General features: G+C 35.5%; 2 protein-coding genes across 5 annotated transcripts; both read right to left on the minus strand.

Moving 5' to 3' along the window:
- Window positions 1-786: 786 nt before the first annotated feature.
- Window positions 787-8,291, minus strand: LOC135628794 (flap endonuclease 1-A-like). Of its 3 annotated transcripts, XM_065135702.1 has the most exons (17): window positions 8,144-8,291; window positions 7,914-8,030; window positions 7,538-7,596; window positions 7,336-7,395; window positions 7,179-7,232; window positions 7,038-7,086; window positions 6,862-6,909; window positions 6,027-6,092; window positions 5,727-5,777; window positions 5,525-5,644; window positions 5,367-5,451; window positions 4,005-4,086; window positions 2,055-2,163; window positions 1,924-1,980; window positions 1,779-1,825; window positions 1,663-1,702; window positions 787-1,093 (listed from the first exon to the last, which is right to left on the minus strand). In XM_065135702.1, exons 1-17 carry the CDS (start codon window positions 8,153-8,155, stop codon window positions 932-934), a joined length of 1,218 nt encoding a protein of 405 aa, XP_064991774.1. In that variant the 5' UTR covers window positions 8,156-8,291; the 3' UTR covers window positions 787-931. The 3 variants fall into 3 exon arrangements, with proteins under 3 accessions (XP_064991774.1, XP_064991776.1, XP_064991775.1); XM_065135703.1 differs by lacking the exons at window positions 787-1,093; window positions 1,663-1,702 and having other exon boundaries at window positions 1,775-1,825; window positions 8,144-8,239; XM_065135704.1 differs by lacking the exons at window positions 6,862-6,909; window positions 7,038-7,086; window positions 7,179-7,232; ... (2 more) ...; window positions 7,914-8,030; window positions 8,144-8,291 and adding an exon at window positions 6,720-6,788.
- A 2,204-nt stretch (window positions 8,292-10,495) lies between these two features.
- LOC135628485 (transcription factor MYB61-like) lies at window positions 10,496-12,852 on the minus strand. Of its 2 annotated transcripts, none has more exons than XR_010492870.1 (3): window positions 12,128-12,852; window positions 11,025-12,055; window positions 10,496-10,903 (listed from the first exon to the last, which is right to left on the minus strand). XR_010492870.1 is itself a non-coding variant. In XM_065135163.1 (3 exons), exons 1-3 carry the CDS (start codon window positions 12,258-12,260, stop codon window positions 11,097-11,099), a joined length of 1,005 nt encoding a protein of 334 aa, XP_064991235.1. In that variant the 5' UTR covers window positions 12,261-12,846; the 3' UTR covers window positions 10,936-11,096. The 2 variants fall into 2 exon arrangements, 1 of the variants encoding a protein (XP_064991235.1); XM_065135163.1 differs by lacking the exon at window positions 10,496-10,903 and having other exon boundaries at window positions 10,936-11,838; window positions 11,926-12,055; window positions 12,128-12,846.
- Between the last annotated feature and the right edge of the window lie 6,784 nt (window positions 12,853-19,636).

Consider the following 19,636-nt stretch of genomic DNA (forward strand, 5'->3'; position numbering starts at 1 on the left):
CTTCATGCATCACAAACTGCATTGGAGGCAAAAAAAAGCTATGGAGATGAAGACTAGAAACGTTAGCAACAGATGACTTTTGACCTTCACACATCTTGATTGAAGTTCCTATCTTTTCCCGCAGCTTTTTCTTGGTTGCATTATCAGCTTCCTAATATGATGTTTAAAAAGCCAAGCACAATGATTTTGCAGAACCAACCTGTATATAAAAGAAATTAAATGCTGACATTATTGTTAGCAAGGGATGTCAAGTACCTATGGTATGATATCATAGTCTTCTTGTACTCGAGGCAGACATAAAGCTACTAGATATAAAGAAAATGTAGGAAGACAATTTACTTCTCAAGCTAATGTGCAGGATGGATGATTCTACATGGCATTAGCAAGGACCAACCATGAAGCAGCAATGCGATAGATAACACTTCTGCATAAAAAGAATTACTAAAACAGACACAAAAGGACAGCATCATGCCTGCATTTGCTATTTACACCCTTTATTCACCACGCACTCTGTACAAATACAACAGGACAGTGACAGTTATACACACATGAACTGTTAGTAGCATACTTGGTGATCTTTGGCAATAAAGAAAGTAGTATGTCACTGATTAAGATTAGAGATAAAAAGAAATTATGATTATTCTGACAAATCAACATCAGCAATTAAGCTCTCCCAACATCAATGACCCTTGAGTAAAAACCCATAATTTATGACATAAGAAGATAATTTAAATGTTTCTTCCTAACAATATCCAGTCCTCAAACTACCTGATTGTGCAAAATAAATGACAAAATTGAACGAGGAATGTATTTCATAATCAAAGAGAAACTGTAAACATTTCCCATGCAAAGAAAAAACTAGAATAGTCAAATGGGCTCTTCAATCAAGAATCGTAGTCAATAATCAGTTTCTCTTGAATCAGAGTCCTTTTTAACTTTTCAGAATAGCCATTGCCTCGCAGCATCTTTGTTGCAACCCTGGAATCAGCGGCTTCAAGCTGCCAACTTTGGAGCCCGAGACAATGAATGTTTGCAGTCTGAACATCCTAGATTCGCTTGTTGGTCTGTGAAAGTGAAGCATGCATCTGGTTTCCTGTTATCCATTTATCATAATGATCATCAGAGTAGCTCAGATTTAGTTCCTACAATGGATCGTTTTATCTTCATTTCTAAAACTAAAGAACCTTCAATGTACGTTAAATGTGCTCCATGGCATTGCGACATATAAAAGCAATGCTCAACAACATTGAGACATATAAAAGCAGTTAGTTTATTTGGCCACTATAAGGTCAGACATCTATAATCTAGTGTATTTCAGAGTGCTATAACAAACATTAAGAAAATATAACAAAGTGATTTGGCCTTTTGGATTATGAAACTAGATTAACTTCTTGCTTGGTGGTCCAACTTTTAACAAAGCCATTTTTCATTTAAGGATAATTAATGTGCGGTAGCATACAAATATATGAGCAAAACTAGAGTTCAATCGGCACACGTACATAACATCAACAATAACTGGTAATATTTTATTATTGGATTGTATTCAATAATATATTAACCTGCACACTTGTTCAAAATGGGTAAGTAAGAACCAGTAGTCAATGGACCAGGTACTCCATCACAATTAGTTCAACCAAAATATGTTACTTGCTATGAGCATACCTTCCTTTTAGAAGATGCATATGCACTCACACCTTCCAACCTAAGAAAATTCAAACGGTCAGAGAGCAACATACAACCGATGATGTTTTAGGGCAACAAGGGTATTAGATACTTACCTCCCTTGAGAAAATTTAATCTCGGCCACTTTAATTTTTTCTATTGCCTGATCAGTACAAAACACAAGCAGATGTCACAAGAGGCTCCTCTGAGAATAAATTGATTGAGATTCATGAATAATACACAAGATTGAGTGGTTCATGCCTTTGCTACCCGTTTATCGTTGAAACTGTTTTCATTCACCAGAAAGTTCACAAGACCCTGAAGGATGAAAAAAAAACAAAGATGTCACAATTGATTGATCGAATCGCACTAAGTTAATTTTCATCATATACCTCGTCATCTGGAGCAGTCCACCTGAGCTCTGGAATCTCTGAAGAAACATTAGGTTCTCTGAACAGCTGTCTAACTTTTTTATAAGGCCAGTCCTCAGGTAAGTGATACCTGTGACAAAAAGGCATGATGTAAGGTCCATGGTAAATTGAAATACATCACCACCCTACACTCTATATGTGCTATAGTTTTGCATCATCATGAACTCAAATGACAAGGTTCCACGAGTAACATAAACAGCTGTATGTATAACGTGCAGAAGCATTGAGAATATTAAAGAAAAGGCAAAGAAATGAAGACAAGCAGCTTGAGTTTGTAATACCAAAATGGCAGAGGAAGGTTGTTGTGTATCTCTAAAGCTGCAATGCTAGAGACAGGTGCCATTTCTCGAATAAGGTTCCACAAATCTGACCCATATAGTTAATAGATGCAGCCCTAGCTTAATCCCTTCCTCCACAATAAATACCTCATTTCTTCTCCTGAGCATAATGATGGTGACACGTCAAGCCAACGATCAGAACTAGTAATTCTAAATCCATTTTTCAGAAGTTAGTGCAAACCATCCTATTCCATCCAAAGCTTAAGCCACAAGGCAAACACTAAGACAACATGGTACCAAAACCCAGTGTTTCAGATGTTGGTGCACCATAGCATGAGATTTGTCGGCTGATACAACCAAAAAAGATCATGATAATTTAATTCTCGATCTTAGATTTGGATTATAAATATTAAAATATCACTTAAAATATGTGGGTCATTCCTTGTGTCCTAATGTGCTATAGGACATGACAAGTGATTTATTAGGAGAATGTTTTAGAGTCAAGGATGCCATGCAGATTTATTGTATTTACAGATTTAGGAAGAAACTAAGAACACCTAAAGGAAGCCTCCAATTAAAGAAAATTATTAATTTCCTATTCTAGATGAGTTGTTTTGTGAGTGAAATACCATCAATCTTTATGAATTTAAATGCCTTCTCTTGAGTTTTGAATAAGATATAATGAAAAAAAATGGTGCTTCTTTTGGCAAGATCATCTTAAACCATCTCCATTTCCTCTCTTTGATGTCACTTCTAATCTGCTTCTACCCTTTACAACTTTGATCCTCATTTGTTATTAGCATCATTTTCTGATCCAAATTATTGTTTTGGCAAGACAGCCACGCTTCTCTGGTTAACATCAGCTATGACATAAATTATTCTTGACCACCAAACTATCACACATGTTCAGGTTGCTTTGTGACTTGGGCATAGTATCATTCAACTATAGAAGTGTCAAATGCTTGCACAAGTGACCAGAATGACATCACCCAATGCATCATAATGACATAAACAACACCATAAATGGCATGGCATGACACATGGTACACCCTAGGTCAGGTCGGATGTTATTGGTAGGCATCTCGAGATATCTCGCTTTAGAGGACAATGAAAATGATGCATAGCATTACCTTATACTTTACCAATTTAGTAATAATTGGTGATGGCTCTAGAAGTGGCAAAAAAATTATCTATTCCCCGTAGGTCAATAAATTAGGACACATGCATTGAAAAAACTATCCCAAATTTTCAACCACTAGCAATATGCTAGAACAGAGTAGTGTGAAATGTCAATGAGGATAAGGCAAAGTACAACCATCTTGAAGAGCGGATGAAGAATTAGTTGAGATGGTTGATAAAGCCTCATCATAAGATGTCTAATATCATTATCAGTTCATGAATATTTTATTTCTTGTCATAACACAATATCAACCATTTCTAGTTCCCATGAAGAATGTTATTAACCACTAACTACAAAAGATACAAATTTCAAGAATTTCCTTAAAAAAAATCAAATATGTTCAACATAATCATGATGATATTTTAGCTTGAAATCATAAAAGATCTGCAAGGTAATAATTTTATAAAAAAAAATTCTGCAAAGATCAAATTCTCTAGGAAGATTGTCATGCACCTTTCTTTGTTTATATTCTGCAAAATGTTCTCCATGCAACCATGCCGATGTATAAGCTTTAAAGCTGTTTGTCCCCCAATCCCTGTTACAAAGGCATACAACAGTTATGGTTTATGTTGCAAGCAAAAAAGATTCATTCAAAGAAGAAAACTAGCAGTTATTGATACATTATGATAGCCAGTCCACAATTCACCTAATGAACAAGAAAATAACTACCATCATGTTAATTCAACTTTCTACACTAAATTAGCAATCATGCAAATAAAAATAAAGTCAATAAGTTGAAAACTACAGTGAGAGCCAGCCCAAACTGCTCCCCCTGTAGCAGTCAGAAAAAGAAGCTTCGATTATTTGGTCCAAAAAGGAATTTTCAGTGCAAATTAGAATAAATCTAGATACACAACAATCAGCTAGCATATGGCAGTTGTGTTGGCCTTGTGATAGTTTATATAAACAATAATTCATCCACAACTTGTCTTATGTGTATTACAGTCTAAAATACAATCTGAATGGATCATATTCCCAATTCAGTAATTAAGCCAGATTTGGATGTTCCACTCCTTGGTGAATTTAAATTTAGAAACTGAATACAGTAGCCACAGAGAGTGTATCACTGGTAACTCAACTTCAATGACCTTGAAGTAGGCTCAAGCACTGTCCATTAAGAAACATATGTTGTATAATTTTGTCTATTTGTAACAATATAGTCTGAAACTCAATTTTCCTTGCTATGACTGCTCATGGAGCAACTCCAGAATAAGTTGCTGTTCAGCTTACATACCATTATTCCAAAATTGCTGAGTAAATCAAATCAAATGAGTTCCAAACTCTAATCAGTTTGGAAATTCTTCTAAATATTCAGTTTCATCCTCTTTCTTGTTATACACCTGTTACTATTATGCATTCATCAAACTCTTTCTTATTGGTGTGTTAAATTTGTTTTTCCTGCTAAATGAGATTTAGAAAGACAATATACAATGTACGCAGAAAACTGCAGCAAACAGCTATGAAAATAATGTAGATAAGATAATTGCAAATCATTCTAAACAGCATAATTATAAAACACGACTTCAATTGAGCAAAAACAAGAACAATAAAATCATGTACAAAAATATATTCATTTATTCATTTTTTACAATAACATCAGTTCCGAACTATAAGGAAAAAATTATTTGAACCCCTTTTCCACCATTAAACTGTCTTGTGTTGTGTCTTTTCTAATTTCTACAAAAATCTTTTAGCAGTAAAAGGACATTAGTATCAGAGATGTGAACGCTAAAATTAGACAACCACAAGAACATGTGAGAAAAGTTAATGCTTAACATCTCTACAGTACAACTTAGCCTCTATCAGCCAAGCTACCTTTAATGCTCTTGCAGTAGTCACATCCAGAGAGAATGCATAAGTCAATGAATTGATCCATTGAGAGTTTTAGCTCCTCAAGAATCTGAAAGATCAGCATGAGAATAAAAAATATCCAGAACAAGTAACCAGCATCATAGTGTCAAGAATAAAGGCACCTTTGAAACTTCAAATTCCATCACAGGAATCTTTCTGGAACTTGGATCCATCAAATGACGAACCAATCTTGGAGCTCCAAAAGTTAATGAATCCATATCTTCGGAAGCCACAGCATAGACCTAAAGATTGAGAAAATATAGTCTAAAAATTACATTCAGAGTTACAGAAAGAAAAGGAACAAGAAGCATTTAATTGTCATGCCTTATTGCTTTTGCAAATAGCTGCACACTGGGCTTCTGCTTCACAAGGTGCCTTAGCATAACAAGAAAAAGTTTCAATGAATTTGGAAGAAGATCAGATACCTAGAGCAGTGCATGTTATTTGTTGTTTCTGGTATGACCATGTATCCAAAGGAAAAAAAAATGTCATAATTATGCTAGGGGCCACTGAAAATATGCATTCTACTTTATCTAGCCGAGACAAACACATTGTTAACATGTGGGGTTTTGGATGAATTTGCAAAATTAAAAAATAACAAAGTGAACGAAGTTAATAATATACCTCAATCACTGGAATACCCATCAATCTTAAGAGTCTTTTACAATCCTCATTATGTCGCTTAGTAACCTGTCAAGATTGAAGAATGTTCAACCAAAACCAAAAAAACTTGTCCTGTAAGTGGCTTTCATGATTCCATCTAGTGTTAATACTACAAGCTTCACAGATTTCCAGTTTCAGTGATAAATATAAAATTTTATTTAAGAAAAAAAATGATGACAATTATAATTCAAGATCACCTTTACAAAGCTACATAGCTTGGAAATCACTCAGTCAGCTTCTGGTGCGCATAGAAATTATACAAAAGCCTTAGGTCATCCACTAACTATCAAACATCAAGAACAGATGACGATCAAAGAACAAGAGTACATTTCCTATATAATCAAAAAGCCAACAAGTATAACGTACATAAAACCTTATCTGTAACAGATTTAGAATCTTATTAAACCCAGTGCTTCGATCTCATACTAGCCACAGAAGAAAAAAGTTTCTGTCTTAAGACATAGTGACTATTAAACTAAGAAGGCAGACACATATGGTAGCAAAATTTAAAGCTTAAACAATGTAGCAAAATCTTAATAGTAATGTCAGCTACTCAAACAAGGGACATCATGCCCTTGTGACACAAAACCCGGATCTGCTCTGTAAGTGCCAATTCTCGGATGTGAAAACCAAAGTGTAAAAGCCTGTACTTACATTCATTGTATCACTAGAATGGTTCCATAAAGTTAGGTCATTAAGTGGGTAGCCCAGTCATTCTGAAGACTAAATTTGATAGCATCGGTCAGAACCCCCCTTATGAGCTATCTTCTTAAAAATCTAAAGATGCCCAAAGTACCTTGACAGTCCTTTTGCTGAACTTTCTAATTCCCTCCTTATCTCCAACCTGCAATTCAAGCAAAATCACTCTAGGGAACAGGTTTGCAAGAGTACAATGAGAAGGAAAGTTGTTCACAAGAATATGGAAGAAGATTAATAAAAAATAATAGAACCTGATCAGGTATCTGGCCTCACCTCTATTGCTACAGTTAGATCCCTTATAGCATCTTCCCTCTTCAAATTCCTAAAGAGTAAGATATCTTAAAGAACATGCAATAGGTTCCCGTAAAATGATAACAACATTAAAGAATATAAATCTGATTCACCAACACATGCCTTTTTGCAAGCTCTTGTTTCTTCAATTCTGGTGGTTGACCATCAAAAACATATCTGGAACCAAACACATACGAGTCTTCAATGACAATTATTCAACCAATAAACTGCAAGACAAAGAAAGACCATGCCAACTTTTCAGAAACAGGGGGGAATTTACACTGGCATTATTCCCGCCTCCAGCAATCTTATTGTTCGGTTGAACATCCCTTGTAAATGGCTATCCATTCACCAAACCAATCATGCATATTATTTAACAAATAAAACATGTTACATACACATCTATATAAGCTCACATGACTGAGACTATAAACATAGATAAGCGACACAATTCATCGAGCCGAGGAAAGATTTTGTTTGACCTGGTCACTTCGCCAGCTTCATTGGTGAGGGTTTCCATGCCATTCCTTCCGACAACAACCTGCACGACATCAGAAGCCTCAAGATGATACGAATTCCCAATCATCACAAAAAGCAACCTCTAGATACTCAGTATCTCTCTGCGGGAGCCTAAACCCTACATCTGGTTCAAGAAAAGGGGAACCCTAAACCTTAAATCTCGTTCAAGAACAAGAAAAAGAAGAGAGAGAGAGAGAGAGAGAGAGAGAGAGAGAGAGAGAGAGAGAATTGATTAAGAGTTCAAATCCAAGAAGAGCTTTCTGGCGCTAGAAGCTCGAAAAATGAATCATGTTCTTGGTTAGTAGAATTGCAGGGAGACAATTAGGGAAAAGGACGGACGAGGAACTGATAGATGCTCATGCTGGCGTCGATGGCGATCTTCCGGCCGGAGTAGTTCTCGAATCTCTGCTCTTTGATGGCAGTTGGAGCGTTGTCGGAGAGGAGCTTCGTCAAACCCTAGCGAGCATCAAGAAGAGTAGGAGATCAGACAAATATCATGGGCGAAAGAGACAGAGATGAGAGTGCGTTGGGGGAGCAACGAAGCTACACGGGGAACGGAGACCTCTCACCTTGATTCCCATGGCGACGGAGGAGGTCGGAGGAAGAGGAAGAGGAAGAGGAAGCGGATGAGAAAAAGAGATGGTGGCGGGAGATCTCCATCTTGATGTTTGTTTTGGTCGATCCCAAGTGCATCCCTATCTCTTGATCTGGATCGTCTATTGAGGATGATCTGCGCGATCTGGAACGTCCATCAGAATGATGCATCATCCTTGATGAGTGAGGTTTCCAGCCCTATCTCTCGAATGCCACGCATGACTGAACCACCCATGGACGACTTGCTGGCTGACGTGGTCTAACTTGATGTGCCGGATCGAGCAATATCGGGCGATATGTTTGTCGTGACATCACCCCTGACGGCCTTCAGTGGTGATTCGGTCGCGTGAGAACTCTCTATGAGCAGACAGTCATGGCTTGAGTTGGTAAAATGAATCCATTTATTTTGCGGACATCAATTTTTTTCTGATTTAATGTTATGAAATTTTTTTATTTTTTTATTTTTTTTATTTTTATGATAATTAATTATTTTTTTCTGAATAACACATGTGATCAAGTCAATTTAGTAAAAGACTGATGATATTTTCTTCCAAGTAAAAAAAAATCCCACAAGTAAAAATGAATTTGAAAAGTGAATATCAAGATTTTTTGATAAAATATCAAAAAAATTTCATGTGCACAAATTTGTATGTATCTTATAAATTTTGAAATTTATATTTAAAATAAATAAATCAATCAATCAATTGTAATATCAGGGGATTTGACAGATACTATTTAGTTGTACTATGTGTGGATGTTATTGAGCCTATATAGCAACCTTTGCATAATATTTATTTCTCTCAAAAAATTTCTTGACAGTTGATGAATAATATAAAAAACAAATGAGAAAAATAATCAAAGGTGTTAATAAAGAACAACATTTGCCAAAATAAATTTTGATGGGAGATAATAAAGAACATGATTATGTATTTTATATGTCAATGAAATGAATTGATATTCACCTTCTAGTGCCCTAATTTCTAGGATATCTTATAGAGAATTTTGAAGTGGATACAAAATAAATAATATTGTATATCAACCACATAACATGAATAATCTAAATTTTGTTAATACCGACTAGCATAATTTTTAATATTAAATCTTAATTGAATATCTTAGTGAAACAACTTAATATTAAATAATACTTAGTGTTTCTCTAAGTAAAGAGAAACAATTTATGTAAAATATTTATATTATGTAATTTATGTAAAATATTTATATTATATTATGTAATAATAATATTTATATTAAGTAAAGTCCCTAGTATTAAGAAATAATTTATGTAAAATATTTATATTGTGTAATAATAATATTAAGATTAATTTATGGAGTTACTAGGGAAGATGAGAAAAATATATTTTTACTCGTGATCAGATTAGGTATGAGGATAAAATAAGCAATATCATTTAAGATAATATGGATATATGCTCTTTATATTATTATAATATGAAGAGAATTATTATTAGTAGTAGTATAAGAAAAGGTAGAGAAAGTGGTAAGAAAAAAAATTATATATAAAAAATTAACTAAATATTTTTACTCGTGATTAGATTAGGTATGAGGATAAAATAAGCAATATCATTTAAGATAATATGGATATATGCTCTTTATATTATTATAATATGAAGAGAATTATTATTAGTAGTAGTATAAGAAAAGGTAGAGAAAGTGGTAAGAAAAAAAATTAAATATAAAAAAATAACTAAATATATATTATATATATATATATATTAATAATGATAAAAAGTCTATGCAGTCAATTCCAATAATCAAGATTTTATGATTTTATTGTTATTGTTGCATGATTATTTTTTGGAGTTACAATGTGGCCACAGTGCTTTGGGCCCTCGATGTTGCTCTTGCGTTGACTTCCCTGTTGATGCTTGCTTGTTATCAGCTCAGACCGTTGACTCAATCATCATTTTCCATGGTTCATCTTCTCTGCTAATGAAGCAAGCGCATCTGTCAATGATGGATGTTACGAGCACTGCGACTGACAAGAAAGCCATTAGAACATGGCACCATCGTTCGTTCTCCTCCTCCTTTGTTTGTTTTTCGATTACTTCTTCTTCTTCTTCTTCTTCTTCTTCTTCTTTCATTAAAGTAATTGATATATTGTTTGATACTACTGACTTACTTTTGTCTTTGTTGAATCGATTAATATTCAAATCATTCATGAAAAGGAAGTAATGATGTGAACTCTGAAGAGAAAAAGATTCATCTTCCATATCTTGCATTAATAAACTCACAATAATACTTGCTCTCTTTAATGACTAGATTTGAACTAGTAAGTATCAAGTTTTATATGAAGAAAACTTTCCACTAGATTTGAACTTTGAAGTCTTAATGGAACACAAAAAGAGCAACCAACCACAAGCCAAATGAAGAATCCTCAAACATGGACTCCACACAGACAAATGTTCTAAATGATTCCTTAAATCTCCACCAACTCCATGTTGTAAGTAGGAAGACTCCACCAAGAAATGCTTCTCATACTTACACTTCATTTGTGGACTTTAAGGTAATGTCTGTGCTTACGGGTGGTGGAAGTTTGGTGGTCACCGTCCACCCACCTGTGGCTGCCTGCAACAACTCTTTATTTCATGTCCTCTGTCACTTGATGTTACTACACGTTCACCTCAGAGCCTTGAAACCGAAGCGTAGCTGACTGAGTCGCTTTCATGGTGGTGAAGCTTCACTCCAGCAAACATTAACCAATCTTAGCCTCAAGCATGCTACAAGATATGGAGGAAGAACACAGGTGAGATGACACAGAAATGACAAGCTTTGGTCTGCACGACTACTCGAACTCAAACAGAACTCGAAGTTTTGTATCATAAACATCTATTTACATACATGTCAAAAGAATTCCTTCCCTTTTTCTTGACTCGGTTCTGAATCTGACACTTGTGATCGAAGCTAAATGCATCAGTTCTTAAGATAAGGATCAGAAGGTTGTGGCTGCTGGTTCTCATGCCAAGAACTCAAGCCTTGGCCATGGCTGTGGGCCGCTGCTGTCGGTGCAATGGTACCGTTGAGGTACTCAGACCACTTGAGATCCTGCGGCTCGCCGTCGAAATGGATTTGGGCACCCTTGTTGGGCAAAAGTTCGGACCATGGGAAGATGCCGCTGTCCAAAAGATTACCACCACTGCTCTGCAACTCGAACTCGTTGCTGCTGTCCGCGGTGTTCGCGCTGTTGTTTGTGGAATTGCCCGTGTCCAGGTAGTGGAATTCCGGCAGGGAGTAGCTGACTTGTGGGAGACTCGTCATGGGTTTCACCTCCCCTGACGACGAGAGGATCGAGCTTGAGATCGATGGAAAAAGGTCTTGCAGCCTGGTGTGATGGCTAAACCAGAGAGGCGGATTCTGAGGAGCTGATGGCCCGACCAGAGGAGCGCATCGGTCGAGCTGATCTACCAAGAATTCTTTGCTGGGCGTCGCTGGATCTTCGCTCTCGATCTGGTTGCTCGCCACCACGGAGATGAATCCAGAGGTCTTGTCGCTGTTCATGGCTTCTCGCTCTTCTCTTCCATCCGTCTCGCACAGTGGCATGTGGCTGCTCGGATCGATCCCTCTCTGCCTCAGCTTCTTCTTGATGCATGAGTTCCAATAGTTCTTGATCTCGTTATCCGTTCTTCCCGGCAGCCGCGCCGCGATCTGAGACCACCTGAAGCCAAGGAAACAGCGGGAAGGCTCAAGAAAGCGAAAAGCCAGACACAGAGATCGAAGCCGACGCTGGTGGCAGGCGGAGGACCTGTTGCCCAAGGCTGCATGGAGCTCAACGATGAGGTCCTCCTCCTGCTGCGAGAAGGTGCCCCTCTTGAGGTCAGGCCTCAGGTAGTTGATCCACCTCAATCTGCAGCTCTTGCCGCACCTCTGTAGACCTGAAAGCTCGTGCTATCAGTGGAATCAGACATCGGAATCGCCGTCTCTTCCATGTCATGAAGTGAAATTACCTGCTAGCTTGGGGACAGAGCTCCAACAGCCATGGCCAAACTCCGTGATGTGCTTCACAAGCTTCTCATCCTCTTCCGGCGACCACAACCCTTTCCTCAGCTTCTGCTTGTAGCAGCAAGAGTGCCTCCCCATTCACAGTGCAAAGAGCTGCAAGGGGAAGGAGGAGTTCCTCTATCTCCTTCTCATTCAACCACTGCCTCCTTTAAGGTGGGGAAAGGAAGCTTGGAGACCATGTTTCTTGCTCCATGGTGGTGGGGCAATGCTCTCTGATAATTTGGGTTGCGGTAACATTCCCCAGAAAGGACATGACTGCAGTAACATGAAAGAGTGGGTGGATGGGACATGGAGGGATCCATTTCTACCTCTTCCTCCCATGGCAAACGGCCATGCAGTAGAATCCATCTGTTGGTGAAGGACAAAAGGGTGTGTCAGAAGGATCAGAGACTTCTTGTGCTGGTTCACTTTGCAGAGGTTCATTCAGTCTTGGAAGCTCACAACCTTTGTTGGCTCAGAGATGATATCTATGGCAGCTCTCAGAATGAATGAGTTGAGCTGAGAATAGTAGAAAAGCCACCACAAACCTGCAACTGAATTCTTTTGCAGACTCACCATGCAATTCTCAGTTCAGAATCAGCAAAGATGAGGCAGAAAAGTTGGATATGTTTAGTCCCTCTGTCAACAAGTGAGGGGAAAGATAAGAAGACAATATTATGTTGATTTCCATTATTAAGGGTTTAGGAACTGTTTCTGCATGAAAATTAAGTTTTATTTTATGTGCCAGATAGGATATTGTTTTTCCTGGGAAAAAACATATGTTCCATATAAACAAGATAAAAAAATAACTTTATTTTTTAAACAAAAATGAGAAGAAAAAAAACAAGGAATGAAAGCTTAATTATCACAATTCTCTCTCTTTCTTTTTTCTTTTTTCACTATTTTTTTTCCTTTTGTTTATTATGAACAAAAGTACATATAGGGGGAGAAGAATTAATTCCAAAAAAAATCAATGATAAAATATAAATTAAAAAAAAGTCTAGATAACGTTTGTGTGGTTCGACATCTCTTGCTTACATAAAAAAAATTAAATTCTTCGATATATAAGAATAATAAAATATAAAGATAAAACTTTTTCCTTTTAATCCAAATCCAAATGTAAAACTCCTTATACATCTTATCTCTTAAAAATATTAAAAAAATTTCTCTCAACATCTCTAGATTTATTTAAGAAAATTCTATGAGAACTCAACATATTCTAAAAAATATCTCAACATATTCTAATAACAAAACCATTAAAAGTCCAAGGGTTTCTTTATATATATATATAAACAAGAGGATATTGCTGAGCAATCACTGTTACAAGTAATCAAACTGTGTTACCAACACCATCAGCTGTTGTGCATGTCAAAGTGCAGTGAGATCAACAGCAACAGGTTTGTTTTCTTGAGATGAATTCCACTGCACCAACACCTTGATGTTTTTGTGTGCACACCACATTGAATTCAATAGCAACTCTTTTTGAAGGTTTGTGGAGGAATATTTTGAATGCACAATTGATAGGGTAGCAAATCATGCATGCATGTGCAGTGGGAAGATTGGGTCCATGTGATCCTTGATTTGTGGCTACAAATTAAATGACAAAGAAGGTGATAAATTAACACCTAACATAGTTTCATGTGCATGTCCAATGCATCGGGACCCTCACCACAAGAAAAGCTTCATATCTTTGCTGTTTCCGGTCGCCATCAGACAACGGGTTGCCCATCACCATCATTAATCATTTCACAACAAAGTTATAGAGCTTTAAAGACTTTGCATTATTAGATTGCAAAAATTGGGAGCTTTATAAACCCATATATCAAATCCATAATCATATATATTATTTAACAGCATAATCAAATTATTTTTTTTCATTATTTTTATTGGGACATCATGTCGGTTAATACATCGGTTGATAGATTTCGTGTCGTATATATATATATATATATATATATATATATATATATATATATATATATATATATATATATATATATATATATATATATATATATATATATATATATATATTTATGCATAATTTAATATAATAAAAATATTTTTAAAATTATATTCATTGGGGATGACATTGAATTTAAATTGAAATTAGTTAGTCTAAATGATTCTAGTTAAATAAGATTGGATTTAGCTTGTATCGAGAATCGAAAGAAAATGAGTGTAGAAAAGAGTTGTGGCCTTCCAGTAGTATAATGCATGATTGATGTGATTATCAATAGGGGCTGTATTGATGCTAATCGATGACTAATGTGATTGCTCCTTTTGGTGGTGGTGCCGCTACTATAATGGTGATGATGCTATTGCGTTGAAGATGAAGAAGACAGATGGTGAGAAGAAAGAGGGAATTAAAAAAAGCTAGAGCAGAGTCTATCACCTTTTGAGAACTTTTTCCTTACTTAGGTCACTCATCCTCACTTAGGCCACTCACCTAGGATTCTCAGTGGCTATAAGCACTCAATTTTTTAATCATTCATTTATTTTTAAAACTTTTAGAGGGAGAGAGAGAAGATTATAATATTTTTATAATTATAGATATTCCTCGGATAAGTGACACATGTCTTATTCTAAAAAAAATAAGTAGGGATTCATATGATGAAAAGTGTTTGCCCTTAGATGAGTATCACATATCTCCTTTTATAAGAGTGGTATGTATAGATCTATAAGATGAGGAGGAATGTCCACCCTTGAGTGAATGTCATATACCCTCTCTTCTAAAAAAAAGAGAGGGTTAAAGATTAATAGAATGGAGGCATATGTCCACTCTAAGGTCTTATACCATATATATTATCAAGGGTAAATTTATACACAGGGTATTCGATATAATATTTGTGTAGAAGACATATGTCTTTTGATTTTATTAATGCTTTATACAACATGTAGAGGGCTTATAGTAGGCTTGACAACCCTAGTTTAATTGATTTTTATAGGAGTTTTAGTATTGTAAACATGAGTTATATATAACCATCGTATCGAAGCAAAACGAGCCAAAAATAAGTCATCTAGGAGTCATTTTAAAAGTTTTCTAACTCTACAGAATGATGTGAAGTGTCAACCAACACAGTACTCAAGAGTTACTCTGGTAGCATATGACTAGATGAACCTTTGTGGTAGTGTTTAAGGTTGCTTTTTTTTATCTTATTTCACAATAGTATCATGTGAGCATTTATGGAGATTTTTTACTATAATGGATCACCTTGGACCCCTTGTCGCATGATCGTGAAAATCTTGCTAAGTATATGTATGCAATTTGCATTGCCTATCAAGTGTTTGTTGAAATATCTGCTCATCGAATCTCGAGTTAAACGCATCTTCTAATATATCTTCTCTTTTGTAGGTCTTAAGGAACCATAAGAAGCTTTGGAAGGTTGACTGTTTCTGGATGGACATGTAAGGGTACTGCATGACCTAAGCAAAACTAGCTAAGTTTATAATAGATGATATTAGAGTGAGATAAACACACTTAGAAATATTTGACATACAAATGTGAGAGACCTCGTGAGGCTGCATTGAGGGCATCCAGCAAGTGTAATCATTTGTAGGAAGCTAGCATATAGACATAGGAAAAGAAGTCGCTCAAATGAGCGGATATTCGAGCAAGAGGCACCATGAGGATAAGCGAGCCGGGAAGAACATACGGTGCACAAAGATTAGGATGGCTGAGTTTGAGCTATGGCTCAATGTTAGCAACCAAACTTGATGGTGCTTAAGGCAAGCGGGGGGCTTAGGAAAGGATGAGACTATGCAAAGAGGGATGGGTTGCTTGGCGATTAAAAACATTATAAATAGCTCACAGAAGTGAGGAAAATTACTATCTCAAATAATTTAATACTCATGCAAGGGTTTGTATACGGATGATGGATTATTCATGGCCATCCGAAGGCATATGAAACTTAGCAATATGGAGCATAAAATTTTTTTCTTCGACATAAGAAGGATATGTTCATAGGAGGCTAAAGTATATTGTAAGTTTACTATGTCAGCGATTGCTGTATTAGCAAAGAGTCAAAATCTAGTAAGTACGATCATGGAGGCAAAATCGTGCATGATTTGTGCAGCAAGGTGGGACGGTCCAAAGGGATGTTAGTCTCCAAAATGCCCAAAGGAAAGGATGCAAAGAGAAAAATTATCCCAATGGATAGATATCCAAAAGAGATAAGTTCTGATTATCTAAAGGGAGAATCATATGTAACAAACCACACATGTTGAGGGGGATACCTTAAAGTAATAGCTCTATAAAACTCAATGAATAAATAAAGCAGCGAGGTGTCATCGTATAATCTCATACAAAATAATACATTGGTAGATGTATTATAATATCAAGTGGGGATCAGACTCAACGAAAAGCTGACCAATGAAATTGTGAGTGTGAGGGCTACCATCAACTCAATACAAATCAAGGAGTGAAGAAACTTGAGTGAAACTTGGTGAAGTACCTAAGCCAAAAGTGAAGCAAGTGTTAAAGCAAGTGTTGCAGACTATTTTTTTATCGACAAAGGGAAACTGCTCGAGGAACACAAAAGTGTTGAAGCAAGTGTTTAAAAAAAGGACAAAGAAATAACGATGAGTCGAGAGGGACTAAACTACCCAAAATCAAACATTAGTTAGTAGAGAGATAGACTCAGAAGAGTACACAATGCTATAGAGATGGATATAGCAATCACAAAAATAGGGATGCAGATGCGAAACGATAGATAGTAGGGTCATGAGCATGACAATGTCATGGTACTACATAGGTAGGACTTCCATGAAGTCATCAATCATTTACTTTCATGGAGAGAGAGTACATGATCATAAAAGGAGTCGAGGTGAAGAATGCAAAGATAAGCTCCAATTACCGAGATAAGACCGAAGGATATGTACCAAGAAACTTTGTAAATCTTAAGTATTGATAGATTTATGAATAGATTTATGAACATCTTTATGAACATCATAAAGTGAGAAAATACTAATTATAATAATAAGTAAAAAGACTACGTAGTCTGTCACATATGTCATCACTCATGTAATTAATTTACAGGATAACTATGTCTAGCATTGATAACAATGATAACTTAGAATGGACTAAGACCAATTAAGCAATTGATGGAGCTATTAAATGTAAATTTACTTTTAGATTATAATACTTTATAAGGATGAATATCACTTGAATAAATAACACATGCTCCATTCAAGAAAAAAGGTGGGTAAAAATCCATAGAATAAAGACAAGTATCCACCATTGTATGAATGTCATGTACCCCTTTTTAGAAGAGAGAGGCCTAGAGATTCATAGAATGAAGACATGTGTCTACTTCAAGATCATCTACCATGTATATTTAAGATATGTGTATAACATCTCCTTTAAAAGACCCGAGACAAGCTAAAGCCCAATACAAATGTGTCTCATGCCCAAATTTTACTATAATCTAATAAAAAAATAAAATTTATATAGGATGAGCCATCCATAGGCATTTAGGTCTATGTGGCTCCTATGTAATGATCCGAAGCTCTTTGTGTACTTTTGGACTATCATAATAGTATAATGGTATTTTGATCTCCATTAAATTTTCCCGGATCGAAAAGATTCACCTTCGATGAATGAAAATTATGAGATACTGCTTTGAGAGGTCGGGGTTTGTCAATTGCAGCTCTTATTCTGAAATTCATGTGTCCTTAAGGTTGGATTGTTTATGCTACCATACTAAATATATGTGCTCTTGGTTGATGGGAGAGATCACAAAGTTGGTCATCAAAGATGTTCTCAATTTGCTCCCGAACAGTTCAATGTGAAGGGCACTCGAGAACTAGGGGTATTAACATAGAAGAAAATGAATGATCCCATAGTTATTGATGTATGCTAGAGAATATATATGACATAAGTTTTAGAAGCTCAGGTGATAAGTCTTCCACGTTGAAGACATTAATAATGCCCATGTGACTTTTCAAGTAGAGGATAGATATTCAACTAGAGCCTCTTTAGCTACTAAGACAAAAGTAACTTTTGAATATGTTAGCTCGAGAAAAGGTTAGACCTCAAAATATGTAGACTTAGATATAAGTATAGTGTTAAAAATATCTCCTTAAAGGTACTAGCTCTAATCTCCTTAAGGGATAAGAGTACGAACTTAATCTTCATCCTATTATGCTCAAAGTAGTAGATGTTGGCTTTGTCATCATGTGTGATATTAATGTCGTATAGCTAATGCTTACAAGTAACACATGGGAAACATCCATGAAAAACACATCACACTAAACTAGGTCCTAATATGTAACTAAACTAATGAAAACTAAATATCTTTAGATAACAAGTATATTGGTTTTGTTTGCGCAAGATACATTGTAAGTTTAAGAGCGTGATTCAGGTTTGAGTTTAAATTTGACTATGATAGTCTACGATACTACATTAAGATTGTTTCTCTCATCTATAATAATCTTACAATTATAGTCAGTATACTATATATATGTATGAAAGACACTAGTACGATGCTAAACTTCAGAAGTCTTGGGTTGAGCAAGACACAATGAATAACCGTAATAGTATGTTGGGTTCTATCAAGTGGTTCCTCATCATCACATATACTAATTGGGTTATCTTCATCAACATCTTGGTACCTAGGTCTACATGCATTTTGTGAGTGTTTTAAATTGGATTATTTATTTTTTAATCTATCTCACCATTATAGGGTACATGCAAAGTATTTCACGATCTGGTATTGCATATTCCTTAGGCTGTCTAGGTTGTAGTAGATTTTATGCAACTCTAAAGATTACATTATCATCGGAATGATTCCTTCGCATAGGTGACAATCGAGTGACTTCAAAAGTGGTCAAGCATTGAATGTTTGATAGTGTTCTTCAAAACAAACTAGGTGGGTGTCCATAGCCTTAAGTTTAGCATTAATTTAAGCCAACACTTGCACAACCTGATCTAAATCCATCATAGATTATCCTAGGTTGATGAACTCATTGTGATGGTAAGTAGTTCTATTACAGGTAGTCATATAGGTAGAATGTGTGAGATCTACACTATTAGGATAACACTAAGATATTAATGTATATAGGGAGCTTAGAGGTGCTATTTTTGGGTAAAATTTTTAAGGATGACTCAAAGAGCTATAAATGAGTCAAATTTGAACATATATAGATATGTCTAGATATGAAAAATGAGTATAATAATACTGAAAATAAAATTTAAAAATTACTAAATATAAATGATGATGAAAGGAAGTAAAATAAGTCATATAAGAAGTTAAAATGAGTTAAAACTATTGAACTAGTTTACTTTGATCTAAGAGAGGGTAAGTGATGTGATATGTTGTAAGTAAAAATAAAGAGTATAATGAGAGATAAAGGAGTCAAAGAATTAATATTCTAATCATGACTTGATTAGATTCAATTAATTTTAAGAATTTAATAAATCTAAATAAGTAAGATAATTATGTAAAGGTAATCAAGTACAATTAGAAAGCTCACTT

The sequence above is a fragment of the Musa acuminata genome, chromosome BXJ3-1, assembly GCF_036884655.1.
Source record: "Musa acuminata AAA Group cultivar baxijiao chromosome BXJ3-1, Cavendish_Baxijiao_AAA, whole genome shotgun sequence".
Lineage (NCBI taxonomy): Eukaryota > Viridiplantae > Streptophyta > Magnoliopsida > Zingiberales > Musaceae > Musa > Musa acuminata.